The sequence below is a fragment of the Protopterus annectens genome, chromosome 1.part0 (genome assembly GCF_019279795.1).
Source record: "Protopterus annectens isolate FY-2018-M chromosome 1.part0, PAN1.0, whole genome shotgun sequence".
Classification (NCBI taxonomy): Eukaryota; Metazoa; Chordata; order Ceratodontiformes; family Protopteridae; genus Protopterus; species Protopterus annectens.
In genome coordinates this window covers 1,887,439,501-1,887,461,538 of record NC_056725.1, presented here as the reverse complement: position 1 = coordinate 1,887,461,538, position 22,038 = coordinate 1,887,439,501, and the positions used below count along the sequence as shown (strand labels likewise).

Here is a 22,038-nt window from a genome sequence, read left to right as displayed (position 1 = left end):
GGACAGGAAGGTCTGGATTTTTTGAAATCTGCGAAATCCACCACTTTAGTTCTTTTGTTAAACAGGGAATGAGGAAGACCACAAACTCTAGAGGATGAAGGTATTATTTCCAGACTGTTCTCAGGAACCACTTGAAATTTCCTCATGTGTAGCCTTGTCAGGGGTACCATGGGGATAGTGGAAGCCATGAATTCCAGGAATCGCAAGAACTCCCTGGCAGACAGAGCCTGCAGTGGAATCAGTCCCTGAAAGTAAGTGGTGAAGGTCAAAATTCTGTCTGGGGGCAGGCAGGCCATAATTTGGGCTATGAATATCCTGCAACCCAGGAATACATTTGTCCTGGGATGGATCAGAGAGGATTTCTGTTGATTTATGGTGAACCCCAAACCCTTTAGCAGGGACATAGTATAGTCTAGGTGTTCCTGTACCAACCCTGGGGATGAAGCCTGAATGAGGAGATCATCCAAGTAAGGGAAGATCTGAATATCCTGCATTCTGCAGAAGGCTATGACAGGGGCCAAGCATTTTGTGAATACTCTGAGGGCCACAGAGAGACCAAATGGATACTCTGGGGGCTGCAGAGACCAAATGACAAAGCACAGAACTGAAAATGAGAAAAACCTACACAGAATCAAAGGAATTTCTTGAAGAGTGGGTGGATTGGGATGTGCAGGTAGGCATCTTTTCTGTCCAAGGACACCATGTAAGCCTGAGAGAGAACCAGGGGGAGGAGTGTAGAAGTGTCAGCATGTGAAAGGAAGACACCTTGAGAAAGCTGTTTAGATGAGATACGTCTAAGATAGGTCTCCAAGGACCTTCCTTCCTGGGAACTAGAAACATTCTGGAATAGAATCCTTTCCCCTTAGATCTGGAGGTACCACCTGAATAGTGCCCCTGGATAGCAGGGACTGCAGAAAGTACAGTTTTGTACCTACCATAAATGTAGATGTTTGAGTGTATTCACTGTTGCAGTCATTACACTTGGGTTATCCTGCTGGCAGGCTACCCACAGTCAGCCTGAATTCCAAAGTCCTGGTCTGGCGTCGGCTGCTGTCATCTCTTCCCTGACGTCAGTGCGCCAGGGGTATAAAAGATGCAGCCGATGCCATTTTCTTCAGTTTTTCTTGCCCCAGATGTCAGGTGCCCCCAAAAGGGTAGGCTAAAACACATTGCTTATAAAAGCATGCACTAAAATAAACAATACCTTCATCTACAAGCAAATACACCACATAGGTTGTATAGAATAGAGAAGTACAGATAAGTCCCAGCAAAGAAAGGGTGATGGTGGGTGGGTAACCTGGACTGCAACAGTGAATACACTCGAACATCTACATTTATGGTAGGTACACAACTGTACTATGTTCATCGTGTTTCACTGTTGCAGTCATTGCACTTGGGTTGAATCCCAAAGCTGAGGTTGGGCGGCTGGGTCTAAATAGAATTAGGAGTGGCTACAAGGCCCTGCAGAACTGCAGTGGCAAAGCCTGCTCTGGATTCAGAGTAAAGAGATAAGTGGTAGTGCTTAGTAAAAGTGTGCACTGAAGTCCAAGTTGCAGCCTCCAAAATATCCTTGGTTGGTACTCCTTTGAGGAAGGCTGCTAAGGTGGCTGCTGCCCTGGTAGAATGTGGTCTAATGCCCTTAGGCACTGATTTGCCATGTTGTGAATAGCAGAAACGAATGCAGTGTCCTATCCATTTTGAAATAGTCTGCTTTGAGATGGCATTTCCTTGTGTTCCTGCAGCATATGCCACTAAAAGTTGCTCAGTCTTTCTGAAAGCTTTAGTTTTGTCCAAGTAGAAGCGTAGCTGTCTGTGTATGTCCAAAGAATGCAGAAATCTTTCCCCTTTATTCTGTGGGTTTGCGTAAAAAGTAGGCAAATTAATGGTTTGGTTAAGAGCCACACTGGACACTACCTGAGGCATAAATGTTGGGTTTGTCCTTAGAGAAACCCTGTCCAGATGGAAGATAATAAAAGGTTCCACAGCCATTAATGCCTGTAACTCTGAGACTCTTCTTGCTGAAGTTATTGCTAGGAGCAGAGCTGTTTTCCATGATAAGAATTTTATCTCAGCTGTATTGGCTGGCTCAAAAGGAGTCAGTGTGAGTTTTTCCAAGACAAAATTGAGGTCCCGTGCAGGTATTGGTGCTCTCCTTGGAGGTCTTATGTTTTTGGGCCCCCTGAGGTACTGCCTAAGCAATGGATGTGAAAAAATAGGTGGGTCCGTATCGCAATGAGCTGAAATGGCAGAGGCATGGATCTTAATTGATGAGAAGAATAGGCCTTTGTCCAGCATCTCAGTTAGATATTGTAAAATCTGAGGAATATTTGGAACAAGCATGTCAATTCCTTGTGCCTGGTTCCAAGCACAGAACCTTTTCCATTTTTCTGCATAAGATTTTCTGGTGCTGGGCCTTCTGGCCTCCAAAATAACATCCATAACCGCTTTAGAGAGAGGTGTATTCTGAATGGTTACACTATCCGCCATGCAGCTAGAGTTAGGGTTCTGAGTTGGCTGTGCAGGATCTGATTGTTTTACTGGGTCAGTAAATGAGGAATTTGAGGCAATGTCCAGGCTGGGCCTTGAGACAAGCTCCTTAGGGATTGGGTACCATTGTTGGCGTGGCCAATCCGAGGCAATCAGTATCATTTGTGGCTTTTCTTGTCCGACCTTTAGGAGTACCTTGGGGAGGAGAGGCAGTGGAGGAAAGGCATATACTGTAAGGTTGTTCCGGCTGAATGACAAAGCATCCACTTTCCATGCTTGTTTGTGATAAGTCCTTGTGCAGAATCTCTGAAGTTGGCAGTTGTGAGGGGAGGCAAAAAGATCTGTGTCTGGGCATCCCCATTTCCTTGTTATCATGTTGAAGATTTGTGGATCTAGTTTCCACTCGTGAGGATCCATGAGGTTTCTGCTTAGTTCGTCTGCCAGAGCATTTGTTTTTCCTGGCAGGAATTGTGCTTGCAGGTGTACTTGGTAAGTCAATGCTGTGTTCCACAAAATCATGGCTTGTCTGCAGAGGGGGGTAGGAATGTGTGCCCCCCTGCTTGTTTTTGTACCACATGACTGTGGTGTTGTCCGTCTTTATCAGCAGCTGTCCTGGATGAAGTAGGTCCTTGGAGGCTATCAGGGTATTTTGTACAGCTAGCATCTCTTTTTGATTGATGTGAAGATGCCTTTGGCTTGTGGGCCATGTGCCCTGAATACATTTTCCTGCCATGTGGGCCCCCCAGGCATAATCTGATGCATCTGTTAGTGTTTGCCTGGCTGTGGGTAAAGTGAATGTCTGTCCCATGTTGTGGTGACAAGCCTGTGCCCACCATCAAAACTCCTGTTGCAGGCAGGGAATGAGTGAAATTAATGATTCCAGGCTGTGGCAATGTTGAGTCCAAACACTTTTTAGATACCATTGTAGTTTCCTCATATGGAATTAGCAGAATGCAGGATGCCATGTAGCCCAGAGCCTGCAGAATATTTCTTGCAGATAACTGGGTCTTTGTTGCCATGCTTTCGAAGTAAGAAGTCAGTTGCCTTTGTTTGTCTGGCGTGACATAAGCCATCTGGGCAGTTGTATTTAAGCTTGCACCCAGGAATATTATCTCTTGAGAGGGTACTAGTTTTGATTTCTTTTCGTTTACTGTGTACCCTAGGCAAATTAGTAATCTTTTTACAAACGCCAAATGCTTTAGTAGAATGTCTTTGGTCTCTGCTTGAATAAGGCAGTCGTCCAAGTAGGGATACATTTGAATTCCTCTTTGTCTGCAAAATGTAATTACTGGTGCCAGGCATTTTGTGAAGACCCTGGGCGCAGTAGATAAGCCAAAGGGCAGTGGAGAGGATTGGTAGTGCATTGAGCCAGCTATGAATCTGAGGTATCTTCTGCAAGATTGTCTGATTGGGACATGCAGGTATGCCTCTTTCAGGTCCAAAGTTACAAGCCAAGCCTTCTTGCCCAGTATGGGCAGAAGCTACTGCAGAGTCAACATTTTGAATTTTGGAATGTCCAGAAAAGTATTTAGAATAGACAGGTCCAGAATTGGTCTCCATTCTTTGTCCTTTCTTGATATAAAGCTGTGTAGGTCTGAAAACACCCTCAGAAGCCGATGCCTGCTCAGCGGCTCCGGACCCATCTGAGGGATTAGTTTCCGAAAGCCCAATACCTTGAGTATCCAAGAGTACTAGTTGTCTCCACGTGGGAGTCGGAGGCGGAATGTGGCTCTGAGATAGCAGGTGTCAGGGGCTGCGAAAGCACCTCACTGAGAACCGGCGACTGGCCTAGAAGAGACTTTGTCATCGGTTTTGGACCTCGGATGCCTGTCCTTTTCTTTTTCCTTGTGTTTTTTATGAACTCCGGTCGTCGGCTGTTCCAACGGCACTATATAGTTAAACCTTCAGCCAAAGTAATGAAAAGCAAAATCGTACCGACGCTTAATAGTGCGTTGGTTAAATCTATCACAAAACCAACAACTAGCAACGTCGTGGTCAGGGCCTAGGCAAGGAATACAGTAAGAATGAAAATCCTTATGAGGTATTTGCTTCCCACAAGAAATACAATTGTTATTTTTTTCTGACATTGGTCTGGAGCAAGAAAAAAGTTTCCCCAATGGGGTACTTAGCTTTATTGAAGACTTTGGATCTGAAATTCAATTTCGAAAATCTCAGGAGTCGGCCGACCAGCACTTGCGAACTGCTTTTGCTTTGGGCACCGCGCGGCAAGAAAGACTGAAGAAAATGGCATCGGCTGCATCTTTTATACCCCTGGCACACTGACGTCGGGGAAGAGGCGACAGCAACTGACGCCGGTCCAGGACTTTGGAATTCAGGCTGACTGCGGGTAGCCTGCCAGCAGGATAACCCAAGTGTAATGACTGCAACAGTGAAACACGATTAATATCTGGAGGAAAGAAGGCCATTTGGTCTCGGAGGCGGGTTTGAGGGATACCTCGAAAGGAGTCTGGATTCCCAGGTCATGAAATAACCTTGTTTGATAATGGTAAGGATGCAAGCGTCCTGGGTAAACTGTTTCCAGGCTGGGAGGGACAGTGACAGGCTAAGAGAGAGCAAGGGGGCAGATGGGTTTAGGGTCTGGTAGTCACAAACTACCAGGTTTTGCCTGAAAGGCCTGCTTTTGTGCAGGTGTAGAAGGAAAGGATCTGGAAGGGGCCTGCTTCCTGGTATCTTTCCTCCCTTTAGAAGAGAAGTGTTTAGAAGGCTTTCTCACAAAGGATGTCTTGACCGGGAAGTTCCTCTGGAAGCAGGGAACAGGAAACACAAAGTTGTGCCTAAGATCTTGTAATTCTTTGCCCTTTTTTTGAAGTGCTTTGAAAAGCTCAACAGCTGCAGAACCAAATAAGGTCTTGTTATCTAAAGGTGCGTCCATACGTTTTACTTTAATATCATCTTGCAAAGGCTGCAGCCTGAGCCAAGAATACCTTCTCAGGACTGCCCTGATGCAGCCGCCCTGGTAGTGGCCTCCACTGACTTGTAACTACATTTTATGGAGTGCCTGGTTATATGGCTGCAGGATTTAAGAAGGCTAGCTATTTTGGACTTTTTAGGACAGTCTGGTAGTTCTCCAAATTGCTTGATGGCATTTGTCAAAATAGCCAAAGAATACTTGGCCATATGGGTCTGCTGGTTAATGGTCCTAACATCCAAGGTGGCAGAAGTAAAAACTTTTTTGCCCAACCTCTCCATAATCCTACTTTCCTTATCAGAGGGGAGCAAGGAAGTGGAGGGTAGTACTGTGGAAGTTCTGTTAGCAGCCACAAAAATGGTGGATGGGTCAGCTGATGGAGCCTTGAAGAGGGACTTAGCATCCTCAGGCACTTTGTAGACTCTGTCAGGGTGTTTAGGTGCAAGAGGTTTGGAGTATGGGGATTTGGAAACAGCCAAAACGACAGGCAGGGGAATTGTAGAGGGGTTAGCAGACTCCATTTGTAAGAGGTCACAATACCTCTTTTGTGTCTCAGAGACCTGACTGCAATCCCATTTGAAGTGATCTTTCATTTGCACAACGGTGTCCCCAAAAGTGACATCTTCCCGAAGGGAGTCTGCTCCACTGGCTTCCTCCTCTGGGAAAGCATACCCCAGAGGAGAAGCAATCTGAGAGGAGTAGGTTAGACATTCATCCCTAAAGGAATCTTCATCCTCAGAGGAAAGATCTTCCAGAGGCCTTTTCCTAGGTGTGGAGGAAGAAGGGGTCTGGACAGGAGTTGGTGTCTGACGTAAGGCCATGAACGCATTAAAGAGACCTTGGGTAAAGGACTGCCAGTCAAAGGCTTGTTCAGAGGGAAGAGGTAGGTGAACTGGAGAAGTATGTTTAGTTTTCTGTTTCTTCTTTATAGGAGCCTATGACATACGGTGAAGAGTAGGGGGGGTCGGGCGTTGGGCGACATTCCACAACATCCTAAAAAACTTTTCCTGGACCACAATTTGACTAACTCCATGCAGTCCTTCGGAAATGATCAGCTATGCCCCCCCCGGCACCCAAGTCAGACACCTACAGTTCCCTCTGGGACATGCTGGCAGTCTCCTTAACAGCTTCCACCATGGTACCCATCAACAGAGGTTCTGCAGTTTCCGACATGGCCTCTGGGTCTTCATCGGCCTCGGGAGGAATGCCTGGAGAAGAGGGAGCAGCTGTAGATTCAGGCCTAGATTTCCTGGCCTTCTTGGATTCTGGCTCTTCTGAGGGTCCCGACATCAGATCCATATCCCACACAAGGCACTTCAGATGATGATTCTCCAAATACAATCTAAGGGAAGCGAGGGATGGCCTTGCAATTCTCGTATGGTCGTGTTCTGAGTCTAGGCAGAGTAGACAGAGCTTGTGCAAGTCTTTATGTGGACTCTGCCTTCCACACTGACCCTTGCCCTTCCTACCTGACATTAACTCACAAGAAACACAGCAATAAAATAGGTAATAAAAAAAACCCTATGGGGTACTTACCTGAGCACAGGCAAAGCATGAGGCAACTTTCCCAAGTGAGAGACGACCAGAGCTGGCAGTCAAATAGGCAGCAGAGAAGTTCTGGGGTAGGTGCATGCTGATGTCCACATTATACCAGCTGTCCACTTATGGCCAACGTATGCTGAGTGATGCAGGCCAATGCACGTACCTTTGCAGTAGCATTTTACTTTGGTAAAACATCGGACAAGTCAACTGGAGGTGGACTCCCTCATGTTATGGATACTGCAGCATATGAATAGAAAGACATCATCTGATTTAAAAATTCCAAGGTATAAAAAACAGAGCACTGCTCTGCAGTTTAGCATAGTGGTGCTGTCAGCACACTGCGAAGCATGTTTACTGCCATACAACCATTATGAATAAAGTGACTCTTCCTATAATTTAGAAAATGTCAGAATCATTCAAGATTGTACAGTGTAAGAAATACATTTTTCATTTACTCACAGAAGTATAGGCAGTTGGAATTTTTTTGTAATCCTTAGATATAGCTGCATCCATATGGGTGACACCCAAGAAGTTCAGACACAGTGGTGGAGTCAGACGGCAGAAAAGCCTAAAACAAATGTTGACATTATTGAAATTATTCACATATAATAAGTTGACAACTTGTATTAATAAAATATTTTCTTTTAAATACAGCAGAAACTTCCCTAAATGGGAATCAGAGATCATGCAATACAACAGTGCACAACAGTGGTGCTGTATGAAGACAAGAGGAAATAAGTATGTGACTACTCACCATCTCAATTGATCTTCAAAAAGGCTGTCTATGCAGCAAGTATGCAGATATGACTGGGTCTACTATACCTTACTGAAACGCCTCAATTTAAATGCAGTGCTAGTGAACAAATGGGCTTAAGTCTAGTAGGGAAAGGCCTGATGGTCAGCAGGCAGGGGAAGATCTTTACCCTTAGGATCTCCCCTGTGTTAGATGACCCTTACAACTTCTTCACGTGGAGTGTACAGTAAATCTTCTGAGTTTGTTTGGTATCACTGTACAGTGTCACTTTTATTCTGTGCATGGCTTTCTGGGTTCATTTTGGATCAGAATGGGGAACATTGGCTTCAGCATCCCTTTGTTGTCTAGAGGAAGGATGTTGACATATGCACTGGTGAAGGGCATTTTTGCCACCTGGCCACAGGAGTTTAAGACATTAGAAGTATTCCTACGAGATGGCTTTCAGGAAGGAGATCCCAGTGACTGTCCATCAGTTACTTGAGAGTAAAATCCTCAATATCCAGTTGTTCCACATTTAGTGCTTACGAGCAGTGCTCTCAAACTCCTAGCCTGTGAGCCAGATGTGACACATTAACACTTTTAATCTGGGTTGTGAAGCTTTGTTCAGATCTGGCCCACTTGTGGAGCTCAAATCTACGGTGCCTTCAATGATCTGAGAAAAATGAGCTGATAGTCCAGGAGGCCATTGTTTATGTTGAGAAGTGAAAGAAAACTGAACAGTAATATACGACATCCTTTTTAACTAAATCATAAAAATATCAACAGTCTGACGTAAAACAACAAGTGAACATATACATTATGTTTATGTTGAGAAGTGAAAGAAAACTGAACAGTAATATACGACATCCTTTTTAACTAAATCATAAAAATATTAACAGTCTGACATAAAACAACAAGTGAACATATACATTATTGCTGTTGAACTACCTTCCCTACTGCTTTCTCTTGGACACCTATTACTCATTTATAGTAATCAGAACTAATTAAGTGTACAAATCAACATAACAAGCAACATTTTCTTAACACTTCTACTTATACTCTTGTTCAGCTGTGCTATCTTTTGAGCTCTTATATACTCTTAGCTTAGGGGAAGGTCCAACTGACAACTAAATTCAAGACCACCATGAAATTACCCAGGAGTATAGGTGCACTCCCATAGTTGATGACCATACTGTTATTGAAACAAGACAAGAAATCTACATCTCAAAGGAGGCGAAAGGCCACTTGTAAGACTGTAGAAACTGTGGCTTTAGAAAACCTAAGTAATACCAATCTCTCTCCACCACATGGTCTGTTCTCAGGAACTTTCAAGTTTGCATGAATGGCAAAGAAGGCACCATGTTTAAAAGTGCTAGACAAACTTTAAATCTTAGTCCTGGGACAAAAGTTGTCTTAGGATATTTCACCTCTTAAATCAAAACAATATAAACTGTGTAGCTATGCAAATACCCATATGCAGTACGCCTTTTTTTTGGGGGGGGGGCATCTTTTAAAGTCCCCCGGTACTGACAATAACACAAATAACTATTAAAACCTTCCAAATATCACAAAGGTGGTCAATATTATTATCTAACAGAAATAAAAGACAAATCCAGAGTCGTTGTCTTCTTTCGGCTTTTCCCGGTTAGAGGTCGCCACAGCGGATCACCTGTCCGCTCATGATTGGCAGTGGAGTTTTACGGTGTCGAGTTGCCAGCCCGGCACCCAACCTTCCACAGAAGGCACACACACGCACACACTCACACCTAGGGCCAACTTAGAGTGTCCAATCCACCTGCAGCATGTCTTTGGGATGTGGGAGGAAACCGGGGCACCAGGAGGAAACCCACGCGACCACAGGGAGGAGATGTAATAATTAAAAAAAAAATAGGAATTCCTGCTTACAGAAATAAAAAATTTGCTGAAGGAAATCAGGAAGGGCTTGGCACTACAGACTACATCATGAAGGGTTCCATTCTGGGTCTTTCACTCTTCTCCATCTATATGCTTCCACTGTGAAAATATTAAGGACGGAGGTCTTAAATATCACTGCTGCACTAATGATACCAACTTTACCCAAATGGCCTCCACTGTAACTTCCAAGATAGCTGCACACTGATCAACAGCTTAAATTAAGCTTCCCCAGTGTGAAAACAGAAATTGAGAAAAAGGAGTGCCATTGAAATTGTTCTTTGAGTAAAATTCATTTACTGGCTAGGAAGTGCAATGTCTGGAAGACAGCAAAGAAGAAATTTGGAAAACCTGAAAGAAAATCAGCCAGAAAAGAGAAAATACTATCTGGGAAGGATTCTGCAGCTATTCTGCAAAAGAAGTTCAAGAGATGGCTTTGAGTAATTTAGAGGAAAAGTAAATCAAATGTACTTAGAGGTGATTAAAATAAATGAAACATTGAAGGAATATATCAACTCAAATAACAAAAGGCTTGGAAAAAGAAGAAGCTTTAACCAGCTGTTCAAATGAATTCATAAAACTGCAATAAATAGAGGTTGAAATGAAGAAAATGCTAGCTGAGTATGCGGCTTCTCAAGAAGACCTGTTTCAAAAACAGCAGAATCAGAAGACCGAGTGAAAAGAGAAAACCTGAGATTTTCTGCTACACCAGTAAAACTGGAAGGAATAGACTGTATTAATTTTATGAGAGCACAAATAAGCAATTAGACTGGTGCTCTATGGCAGGATTTGTTAACTGAAAGGGCAAACTTGGCCAAGAAAAAGCAGCCAAGACCTATTTTAGTAAATATGCAATCATACCAGCAGAAAGAGTTGATCCTGATAAAAATGTGGCAGAAGGGTCAAGTAATAAAAACTGGAGACCACAGAGTGTTTGTAGAAAATGATTATCCGCTGTACACCAGGTAGAAGAGGAGGTAATTTATCCCAGTAATCAGGGAATGTCATGAGGCAAGTGTGAGATTCAAGCTGCTGCATCCAGTTGTCTTTAGTGTATTTTTACACAGAGTATCAAATATATTTTTGATGCAGAACAGACTAATTAGGAAATATAGTTTATCCAACAAAGAAAGCCAGCAAACAGAATGGGACTCTGTTTCCCATTCTTCTGACTTTAACGTTCATAGAGTCTTTTCAAGTGAAACTTTTTCAAATGTTCCAAAAGAAAATGCTTTGAGTTGACTAGAAGAATAGGATATACCCTGAACATGAACCAGAGTCTTGTACTGGAAGATGGAGATGGAGATGAAGATGACAAGAAAGAAGACCAGCAACACTGAAACTGGTGAATACACGGGAGACTATAAAGCATCAATCACATTTGTGAAATATGGCTTTGCAAGAAAAAGTGGCATAAAAAAACTATTTTGCTGATTTTGTTAAACTAGTCAGTGTACCGTAAAGTATATGGCCAACTTTATGTTGGTAATGTTTAGAAGTACACTAAAAGGGGAGAAAATAACTGCAAGTAAAGCAACTTTTGTTCTTGTCATTATAAAACATTTCATGATACAAATGTATATTATATATGGGAAAGCAGTTTTCTGCAGTGTGTAGTCAGGGTTGTTTTAAATGTGAGTGTGTGGGGAGGTCTTTTCAGTGACTGTTGTATGTGTTAAAGATGTTAAAGTAAACAAGTACCTTTTTCAGTTGTAAGAAATATACACTTTACAGTATAACAAGAGAAGAAAGGCTGGACAAAAGCAAGTTTAATGTTAATATGCTGTGATCGTGGGTTGCTGGTGTGGGGTGTACAAGTACACCGATTATATTACATGCAGAATTACAATGTTTCTCTGATTTTTACAACAGTGACTCTCTAAATCAAGACTAATGTTATTGTAAGAAAGCAGAATTTAAAACTAAAACAAAATTATGAAAACCACGAGAAAAATGCTAAGTTTCTTAAATATACAAATATGATATGTTGTTTTTTCCACTGGCAAATGCTCAGTGGGAGTCAAGAAGTCTGCAGCTGAAGGTAGCTGTACATTCTGTTCTTGGTAAAATTTACAAACACTCCTTGCAGAGTACTTTTCCATGGAGACAAGCTGTCTCCAAGTGAAAGCAATCAATCTTGAGAGTTCTGAGCATTCTTTGCTGAGGGAAATACAAAATTTAAATGTACAATGGCAAGCAGTTCAGTGAAAAAGTTTGAAACTATGGGAATTGAACCTACAATTTAGGTTTATTTAAAGATGGTCAGTGTACTTTTTCTTAGGGCTAAACTTTAATGTTCTCTGCAAAGATACAAGCTGCTTTTCATGTCTGGGAGGGAAATAGAGATGAGAAAAGAACAGACAGCAATCAGTGTAAGTGGAAACAAGGCTGTAGCATGCAATTAGCATAGGTAGCCTTAACTTTTGGTTAGGTAATGCCTGTGGATGCAACTGTTGATTTGGGGGCAACTGTTCATATCTGACAGTTAAACTTTATTTTTTGAAAATCTACATAGTTCTGTGCATTTGTTCTAGGATAACAGGGGTTGGGGCTGTTTTGAAAATGTATTTTGTTTTTTTTTTGTCTGAGGGTCTTCATTAAAACAAAAAATCCTAAAAATGTGACACAGGTTCAAAGGCAGTGGAGAATAAACAACTGTGTAAAAGACCAGCCTGCCAAACCGTGTGTGCATGTAACACAAAAGTTAGAAATACACATTCAAAAAAACTGTCATGTAGAATAAGCAGGAACAATAGCAATTTATCATGGCTACGCTATTCATACTACATTGGAATGCAAGCTGCCTTACAGGTACAGATGAAAAGGAAAGTGTATTGAACTATATTAAGAAATACAGAGCAAAAATAACAATGCTGCAGGAGACACATATGGAAAGAAATGAGAATGTGAATTTGACAAAGAAAGGATTTCAGGATCGATATTCAGCAGAATATCAGGGTCAAAGGAAATGGAAATAATTACACTAACTGCTAGAGGGATTCCAATAGTAATAGAAGGGAAAAAAGACAATAACAGTATATTTGCGGTATTAACAGGTTATTGGCAAGAGAAGAGGAATATGACAGTGTGCATTTATATTCCGCTAAAACCTGTTATTATGGAACTCAGGAATATTTTGGGAGAAATAATCAGCTTTCATCAGGGAATACTATTATTAGGTGGGGAGTGCAACTTGATTTGCAATAGTGAGTATGCATCAGAGGGACCTACAAGGGAAAATATAACAAAAGAGGTAGATTTCCAAAGACATTTATGAAAATATTTGGTATGGAAGTTGTGAATTCAGTAGCAGAAACTCAGACAGAATTTACATATTATTCTCCAAGGTACAATAACTGGGCTAGACTAGATAGAAATTAGAAGTTATGTACCTACCATAACGTTCCATGTTAGTTGTCTTCTCTCGCCTTCTTTCTTGCTGGATGGGTTCGGAGCCGATCCTCGGCTCCGACTCGGCACTTGCTTTAGCTTCGGAACTCCTTTTACCAGCTCGAGGCAAGCCTATATCCCATGATGCAAGGCGGAACTACCTCAGATCTCGTTTGGTAGCTAACCTACCCTGCTAAAGACTATCCTAACATAATTAGGAACACAAGTTCCTAATAGAAGTCCTCATATGAAGGCTCCGGAGGAAACAACCTAATAGGAACTCTTCAAGATCTGTCCAGGCCAGGGGGAAGGAGGGAGGGACGCAAGAAAGAAGGCGAGAAGACAACTAACATGGAACGTTATGGTAGGTACATAACTTCTAAATGTTAAGTTGTCAATCTCGCCTTCATTCTTGCTGGATGGGACCGCGTCCCTAGCACCTGTATCCCGGGTGGCTCAATGGAACAGACTCTTGAGAACTGTGGAACCAAAACTGGCCCTATCTCTGGAGGCCAAGTCCAACTTGTAATGAGAGACAAAGGTATGGGCGTAGCCCAAGTAGCTGCTGCACAAATGGTATCAATGGGTAGTCTATCCTGAAAAGCTGCAGAAGTGGATAGACTCCTGGTTGAGTGTGCTTTTGGCTTAGAAGATAGCTGCTTGCCTCTGAGAGAGTACACATAGGAAATAGTGGAAGTCAACCATCTGGATAAGGTCACTTTAGATACTGGAAGACCTATCCTGTTTTCTGCATAGGAGACAAATAATTGGTCCGATTTTCTGAATTGTTTAGTTCTATGCAAATAGTACCTGAGCTGACGATGGACATTAAAAAATGCAGTTTCTGTTCAGCTCTGTCGGAATAGTTTGGGAAAAAGACTGGTAGGTCTATAGATTGGTTAATGTTGGTTTGAGATACGACTTTGGGGAGAAAGGAAGGGTTAGTTCTTAATGATACCCTGTCCTTATGAAAAAACAAATAAGGGGAACGAATGCAGAGAGCTTGAATCTCGGAAACCCTTCTTGCAGAAGTGACAGCCAGTAAAAATATAGTTTTCCAGGTCAATAACTTCAAAGAACATGAAGCAGACGGTTCGAAGGAGGTAGTATCAAGGATGCCAACATTAAGTTTAGATCCCATTGCGGAGGAGGATGCTTTATAGGTGGTTTTAGGAGAAAAACTCCTCTCAGAAAGGCCTTGCATAACCTAAGAGACATAATGTTATTGTCATGCAAGCCAACATGATACTTGGAAATAGCAGCCAGTTGTACTTTGACTGTAGATGACGAGGATCCTGAATGAAAAACCTCCGCCAGGAAATCTAAAACCGAACGTACAGGAGCAGTAAAGGAATTAATATTTCTGGAATTTGCCCAAATAGAAAAACGTTGCCACTTGCTAGCATAAACAGTCCTAGTGGACGACTTCAAGGAAGACACTAAAATGTCCCTGACTGAGTCCGAAATCATCGGTAGCCTGGCTAGGGTAGGAAGTGGAGCAACCAAGCAGTGAGGTTGAGAGAATGAATGGCCCGGTGCTGCTGACCCGACTGGTGGATCAAGAGATCCGGAACTGGGTCCAGATGCCAGGGCTGCACCAGAAGGTGACGATGCAGAGACGGAAACCAAATTTGTCGAGGCCAATATGGGACAATGAGGATCAACTTGGCTCTCAAAACGGTGGCTTTCTGAATGACTTGTGGAATCAAGGGAAAAGGAGGAAAAGCGCACAGAAGTCCCCGGGGCCAATCCTGGGTTAGAGAGTCTCTCAGGGGTTGGCCTGGAAGGGAAAGAGAGTGAAAAAATCGGGCACTTGTTGTTTTGAGGAGTAGCAAAAGATCGCAACAAGGAGTGCCCCACTTCAGAAAAATCTGATCCACTACAGATTGATTGAGAGACCACTCGTGAGGCATCAGAATGGATCTGCTCAGCCTGTCCGCTAATAGGTTGGACCTGCCGGGGATGTGCGTTGCTATCAGAAACCGCTGAGAAGAGATCGCCCATTGCCAAAGTCTGAGAGCTTCGACATAACGGATAGGACCTGGTCCCGCCCTGTTTGTTGATGTACCAGACCACGGACATGTTGTCTGTTTGTACTGCAATAGTCCCCGTGGGAAGAAAGTCATTGAGGGCTTGCAACGTTAAAAGCACTGCTCTCATCTCCAGGACATTTATGTGCAGATGGTATTCTATGGGTTGCCACGTCCCGTGGACCATCCTGCCCTGATAATGCCCCCCCACCCGATCAGAGAGGCATCCGTAGTGACTGTGGCAACTGGAGAAGGGGGAATAAAGGGTCGGCCCTGATGAAGAAGAGGGGAAGATATCCACCAGTTCAGATGAGCTCTGCACGACTGTGTGACCAAGATTTCGTGCCTCATCGGGAGACTGTGGTACGACCACTGCGTGAATAGCATCCACTGCAGAAGACGCATGTGGAAGCGAGCCAGTGGTAGAAGAACAATGGCCGCAGCCATAAGACCTAGAACCTTCAGTATAAATCTGGCTTTGATCTTGTTGCTTTGCAATAGAAGCGAACAATTTTGGATGTCCAGAATTCTTTGATCTGTTAGTCTGGCTAACATTTTGACGGTGTTTAATTCTGCGCCTATAAAGGTGATAGATTGGCAAGGCAGCAGAGAAGATTTTTCGAAATTTACTGAAATTCCCAAACTCCTGCAAAGCTGTAGAGTGTAGTCTTTGGACTGAAGAAGCTGACACTTGGTGGTGGCGGAGAGGAGCCAGTCGTCCAAGTAGGGAAACACCTGGAATCCTTGACGTCTCAGATGAGCTGTGACCACTGCCATGCATTTGGTAAACACTCTGGGGGCTGAAGTGAGGCCAAAGGGCAGTGCTCTGAATTGGTAATGACTGGTCCCTAGCCGAAAGCGGAGAAACCTTCTGGAGCGTCTGTGAATCTTTATGTGATAGCACGATCCTGAAGGTCTATAGAGCACATCCAGTTGTCCTTGCCCAGAAAGGGCAGAATGGACTGAAGCGTGACCATCCGAATCTTGCCTTCTTGACAAATCTGTTTAGATTGCTCAGGTCTAACATTGGTCTCCAATCTCCCATCCTTTTGGGGACCAAAAAGAATCTCGAGTAGACGCCGGATCCTACCTGGTCTGCCGGCACAGTCTGGACGGCTCTTTTTTCTAGGAGCTTTGAAACCTCCTGTTCTGCCAAATCCCTTTGACCGGGTGAGATGTCTGGAAGGGATTGTAGAGGTACGGAAACCTTTGAAGGGATTTTGTAACCCTCGGATATGATCGACTGTACCCACATCTCTTGAGATAGGGATTACCAGGCTACTGGGTACAGCGAAATCCTTCCCCCGACTGCCTCTAAGGGTGGACAGTCGGGCAACACCTCAGGGTGCTGAAAGGGCTTCTCAGGAAGAGACTCCCTGTTGCCCTGGTTCTGAGGACCCCCTGCCTCTAGGGCGTCTATTATTGTTACCCCTCTGCCTCTGGGGGTAAACTGACCACGTGTGTCCGTGTAGCTCCTTGGGCTTTACGGAACCACATCTTCCCCCTTCTGACCCTTGGGGTATGGTCTAGAAGGAGTGGAAAACTGGACTCCAACGGCAGAAAGAGTTTTACCGTCCTGCTCACACCTGGTCAAGGTATCCTTCACCTGAGGTCCGAACAAAGCCGAACCATCAAAGGGGTATTAGTGAAGGACGCCTTAAAGGGGTCCAAAATTACAAAGCCGCATCCAGGCTTGGCGCCTAAGAGCAACTCCTGTGCCTGCGGCCCTGCTCGCTCCATCGGCCGCATAGGATATGAGCCGCATGGAGGAGTTAGATATGGAATTCAGGATTGCAAGCTGCGAGGCAATCTTTTCCTGAGCCCCAGCAGCAGAAGGATCCTGGACTACTTCACCCAGTTCCTTGAGAACATCTCGTTGAAGCCTGGTGAAGTGACAAAGATAATTCAGCGAACGATAGCAAAGGTCGCTGAAGAAAACATCCGCTTTCCATACCTGTCCATGGTCCTAGAATCCTTGTTAGGAGGATGGACAGGTACTGAAGGATCCGCCAGTTCCTTCTTAGTGGCCGCCACCACCATAGCATCCACAGAGACACCCTTGGAAAGGAACTGTTTGTCCGAAGGGGCCGTGATGAATTTGGATGGTCTCCTGGGGACAGGTTCCACAGAATCTGGAGCCACGCCTTCCGAGCCACTACCTGCATCAGTGGGTCGAAGGCGGAGACACCCAAGAGGTGGAGGGTCGGGATCCAAAGCCTCCAGGTATACCGACTCATCCTCGGAGGGGTCAATGGAGGGCCAATTCCCCTCTGTTTGAGGAGCTCAAGGATGTCTGAAAAGGAGACATCCTCAGAGGGGATCGTGGAACCCTCCGACTCATCTAAGTCGGTATCAGATGTAGTAGACTCAGGGAGTCTGTGTGTTTCCTCTTACGCCCTCTTCCGAGGGGTTCCCCTGCAGGATCAGGAGAAACCTCGGAAGAGGAGGAAATTCCCAATGGGGAAACCTGGGCGATGGATCCCTGGGCCTGAGAGCAAGAGGCTGGCAAGAGGCGTCTGCAGGCACTGATGAGGGAGGAGCTAGAGGGATGGACCGTTGACCAGGCTCAGAGGCCAGGACACTCCTCATCACCTCAAAGGCTCCCTCCCGGGAGGCCGGAATATCCCGCCCGAGGAAACAGGAATGCCGGCTCCACTGAGAGGGAAGGCTCGAGGCCGATGTCGGGCGCTGAGCTTACCAAAGCCGAAGCCCCGAGAGGGAGAGCGGGTCGGACAAGGGTCCGATGCCACTAGCCCCTCGGAGCCGACAAGGAAACCCGACGACCGGATCCCTCCAAGGAAGGTCTCAAGGAGGAGATCGGAGCCGAGGATGACGGAGCTGAAGGATGTATCGGCTCGCACTGAAACAGTCGCTGTCCCGAAGCTCCGGCTCCAACTCCGATGTGGAGTCGGAGGAGGAAGTTCAAGGGTGAGGCTATAGCCAAGTCTGTTGAGACGGGCTATGGAGCATTTGGGCCAGTGCCTGAGACTTCAACAGCCTGCTTACCACCCTCTCCAAGTCGTGGTCAGACAGCCTGGAAGATCTCGAAGATCGGCTCCGATGGCTCCGCTCCGACAAAAGAGGAGACCCCGGAGCCGAGTGGATACTCAGTAACGAAGGGGACCGAGATCTCTTTCGGGATGGAGCCATCGGAGCCGAAGTCCCCTGAACTCCAGATGGAGCCGAAGGTTTCGGCCCGATGCTGGATAAAGTGTCGGCTCCAGCCGGAGCCGACAAGGCTACAGTAGATAAGGTATCGGAACCAGCCGGCACCGAACCCACTACTTTCGAGGCAGATACATCGGTTCCAGCCGGAGGAGGCTTGGAAACTGAAGCCTGAGCCTTCGGTGGCTTAGAAGGTTTCCCAGACCCTGCCTTAGAGGGAGAACCTTCTGGCTTAAGTAAGCCATGGAGGATAAGTTTATTCCTCCTTTCCTGCAGGACTCTCTGGCTAAAGGAGTGACACAAAGCACAGGAGTCCTGCAGGTGCAAAGGCCCCAGGCAATAAACACAAGAAGTGTGACCGTCTGTCAGAGACATTTACTGACAGCACGAGTCACACTTCTTGAAGCCTGAGACCTTGCCTTCCCTAGACATATCCTAGGTGGAAGAAACACAGACAAACCCCAACAAACACACAAAATTAATCCCCTACACACAACACACAGGAAGGGATTAACAACTGGGGTTTAAGGCCTAACTAAAACTTTTACACTAAGGTTTAAAAAGGAGTTATAAAAGTTTGAAAAACAAGGGAATAGGGTGGGCTGTATTCACTACAGACTATACTATGACTAAAAGGGGAAAATAAAAACCCTAACTAAGCTTCTCTTGCTTTGACAAGAAATTCACTTACCTCTGCTGGTAAAGGAGACCTCTTTCGCTAAGCGGCAAACGAGATCTGAGGTAGTTCCGCCTTGCATCATGGGATATAGGGTTGCCTCGAGCTGGTAAAAGGAGTTCCTAAGCTAAAGCAAGTGCCGAGTCGGAGCCGAGGATCGGCTCCGAACCCATCCAGCAAGAATGAAGGCGAGATTGACAACTTAACATTTATATTTCATAGGAACATTTGCATTTAATTGGAAGGTATGACACACATCAAATAACTACTTCAGATCACGCACCAATTAAAAACTAGGATAGAAAATGCAGGACTTGGTAGTAGACATTTTTTGAGAGTTATTACGGAAGGCAGAAATATCTTCAGAATTTATAGCTAGTGAGTGGAATAAAAGGAAAATGGAGTTTAAAAACAGGGTAGAAATAAAAGAGAAAGAGAGATGGTTAAGAAGTAATAGGAATTACTTAGAGGGGCTTTCAAATGTTAAAGTACTGCAGAAAGTACAGTTGTGTAAAATCTTACCATAACAGTAGATGTCCCTCTCTTCATTGTTGCAGTATTCCTTACACAACGGATCTCTTGCCAAGGATAGTCCAATGTGCAGCCAGTACACCAAAGCCTTTAGTGTCTACAGGTGTCGTACTTCATACTTATGCTTCCCACACAAAGCACAGGGAATAAAGATGATGTATGGAGTCACACACATCAGAAATGGAAAGTCCCAGAAGGAAGAGAATGTCTCTAGGGACCAGGTGGAACATGTGCACCCAGGAGGAGGAAAAGGAAAATAATCTCTGATCAAGAGGGTAAGAAGAATAGGACAGAGCACAGGGTAGGAGGCAGGGAGTGTATACTGCAACAGTGAAGAGAAACTCATCTACTATTATGGTAATATTTTACACAACTGTGCTAAATCCTTCTATACCACTGTAGCAGTCTTCCTGATGTAAGGGAGAATAAAAAAGCTTAAGAGGAAACCCGGAGAAAGGAAGGCACTGAAGACCTCTCTACAAACCAGTGCAGGATAGTGCTGGAAAAGCCAGCTCTTAACCTAGAAATAACATGCAACTTGTAATGCTTAGTGAAGTTATGGACAGAAGTCCACGTAGCAGCCTCAAGGATAGAATTGGTATCCAGTTCTTTAAAAAAAGCATTAGAAGTAACAGCTCTGGTAGAATACGACTTTACAGTACATGAAAGATATTTACCATGAAAAGAATAACAAAAGGAAATGGTCCTAGAAATCAAGGAATAGATGGGTTTATTTAGAAACTGCCAAACCTAAAGACCTGGGATGAAAACAAACAAAAAGCTGTTCAGATTTGAAAATAGCCCTAGTCTTATTCAAATAATATCTAAGCTAGCAGATTCAAGGTGTTAAGAACTTTCTGACTGGCAGACTGCAGAGAAGGAAAAAAGGAAGGCAAACTAATAGACAGAGACAACTTATTGGCTACCTTGGGCATAAAAGAAGGATTAGTACCAAAAGACACAGTGTCCCTGCTAAAAACTAAAAAGGGAGGAACAGCCATGACAACCTGAAGTTCATATACTCCCTTAGCTGAAGTAAAGGCTAAAAGAAGAACAGTCTTATAAGTACAATGTTGCAAGGAAGCTAAAGCAGCAGGCTCAAAAAGAGCATTAGTAATTTTTTCTAGAATAAAACTGAGATCCCAGGAAGGCAGAACATGTTTCCTGGGAGGCCTGATAAGAAGGACACCTTTAAGAAATGGTTTGACCTCAATTCTAGAGGCCAGAAGAGGGAGTTAAGGGCAGGCAAGTAGAAACTGCTGACAAGAAAGCTTTAACTGAAGAATGTGCCAACCCAACATGGAGCAGATCACACAAATGAGAGAATCACAGGAATTTGCACTGAAAAGAGATCCTGGTTTCTAGAAAGGCAATAGACAGAAAATCATTTCCATTTGGACAAATTTGATTTCCTGGTAGTGGGTTTCCTGGTCTCTTGCAGGACCTGAAGCACCTCCTCAAAAAAGACATGACTAAAAGTTATCAAAACCCTACTACTCACAGAGTCAGTCAAAGGGTGGACAAGTGAGGGTGGATAAGAGACCCTTTGTCTTGTGTGAGAAGGTCCACCTAGTGAGGTAACCTGTAGTGACTGCCCCGGGCCAAGTGAGAAAGAGGGAGAACCAACTGCTGTCTGGGCCAAAGGGAGTCACCAGCAAGAGCTTGGGGAAGTCTTGCCTGATCTTGTGCAAGACCCATTCCAAGGAAAAGATAGGGCATCCATCTTCTAAGCCACAGGACTTGGGACTCTGGAACAGAAGAGAGGAAGTTGTCCATTCAAAGGGGAGGAAAAAAGATCCAACTGAGTAATATCCCACCAGTGGAATACCCCACCAATGGACAATGTTCAGAAACACATCTCTGTGAAGCATCCATTTTTGCGCCTGTGTGCTGGACCTGCTCAGCCAGTCTGCCATTATATTTTGCTCTCAGGGGAATGCAGATAGCCTGAAGAGTCATTTGATAATAGACACCTAGATCCTCGACCTGAACAGCAAGCCTTGCTTGTTGACATACCATATCACTGTGGCACTGTCTGTGAAAAGTTGCATGGGCCCGGGTTGAAGGAGGGTATGAAAGGCCTGAAGAGCTAGAAGGACAGCCATCACCTCCTTGATGTTGATGTGGTCTGACCTCTGATGAAGAGGCCAGAGACCATAGACATTGAGAGAACCGAAGGAAGCTCCCAACCCCCAGTCTGAGGCATCCAAAAAGAGCTCAAGTCAAGAACTGGAGGTTGGAAGGGAAGCCCCGGTTGAGAGAAAGTTGATGACTCCATCACTGAAGCTTGAACCTAAGACAGGGAAGGACAGGAACTAGGAGGTCCAGGGGATAACAGTGTTGAAGTCACACTGACTTGATTTACCACTGAAGCTTTCTCATATGGAGTATGGCCAGAGGCAGCACTGGAATGGTGGAAGCCATAAACCCAAGGACCTTGAGAAAGTCCTTGGCTGTGACTGACGCTAGAGGAAGAAGAGACTGGAAAAAGGCAGTCAGAGAAGACCTTGGGGGGCAGGGCAGGGATGCCAGTAAGTGACTGGTATGGAACCTACAACCAAGTAAAACATGATCCCGAGAAGGTACCAAGACTGATTTTTGAAAGTTTATGGCAACCCTCAGACTCTGCAGCAGAGAAATAGTA

The 22,038-nt window shown here is 44.6% G+C and overlaps 1 protein-coding gene across 1 annotated transcript in view; it reads right to left on the bottom strand.

Annotated features, from left to right (window-relative positions):
- Positions 1–22,038, bottom strand: part of LMBRD2 (LMBR1 domain containing 2) — a 1,695,734-nt gene that overhangs the window by 486,195 nt on the left and 1,187,501 nt on the right. The window contains exon 12 of the mRNA XM_044069969.1: positions 7,418–7,526. Coding sequence (XP_043925904.1) covers positions 7,418–7,526 — 109 coding nt within the window. The remainder of the gene's footprint in view (positions 1–7,417; positions 7,527–22,038) is intronic.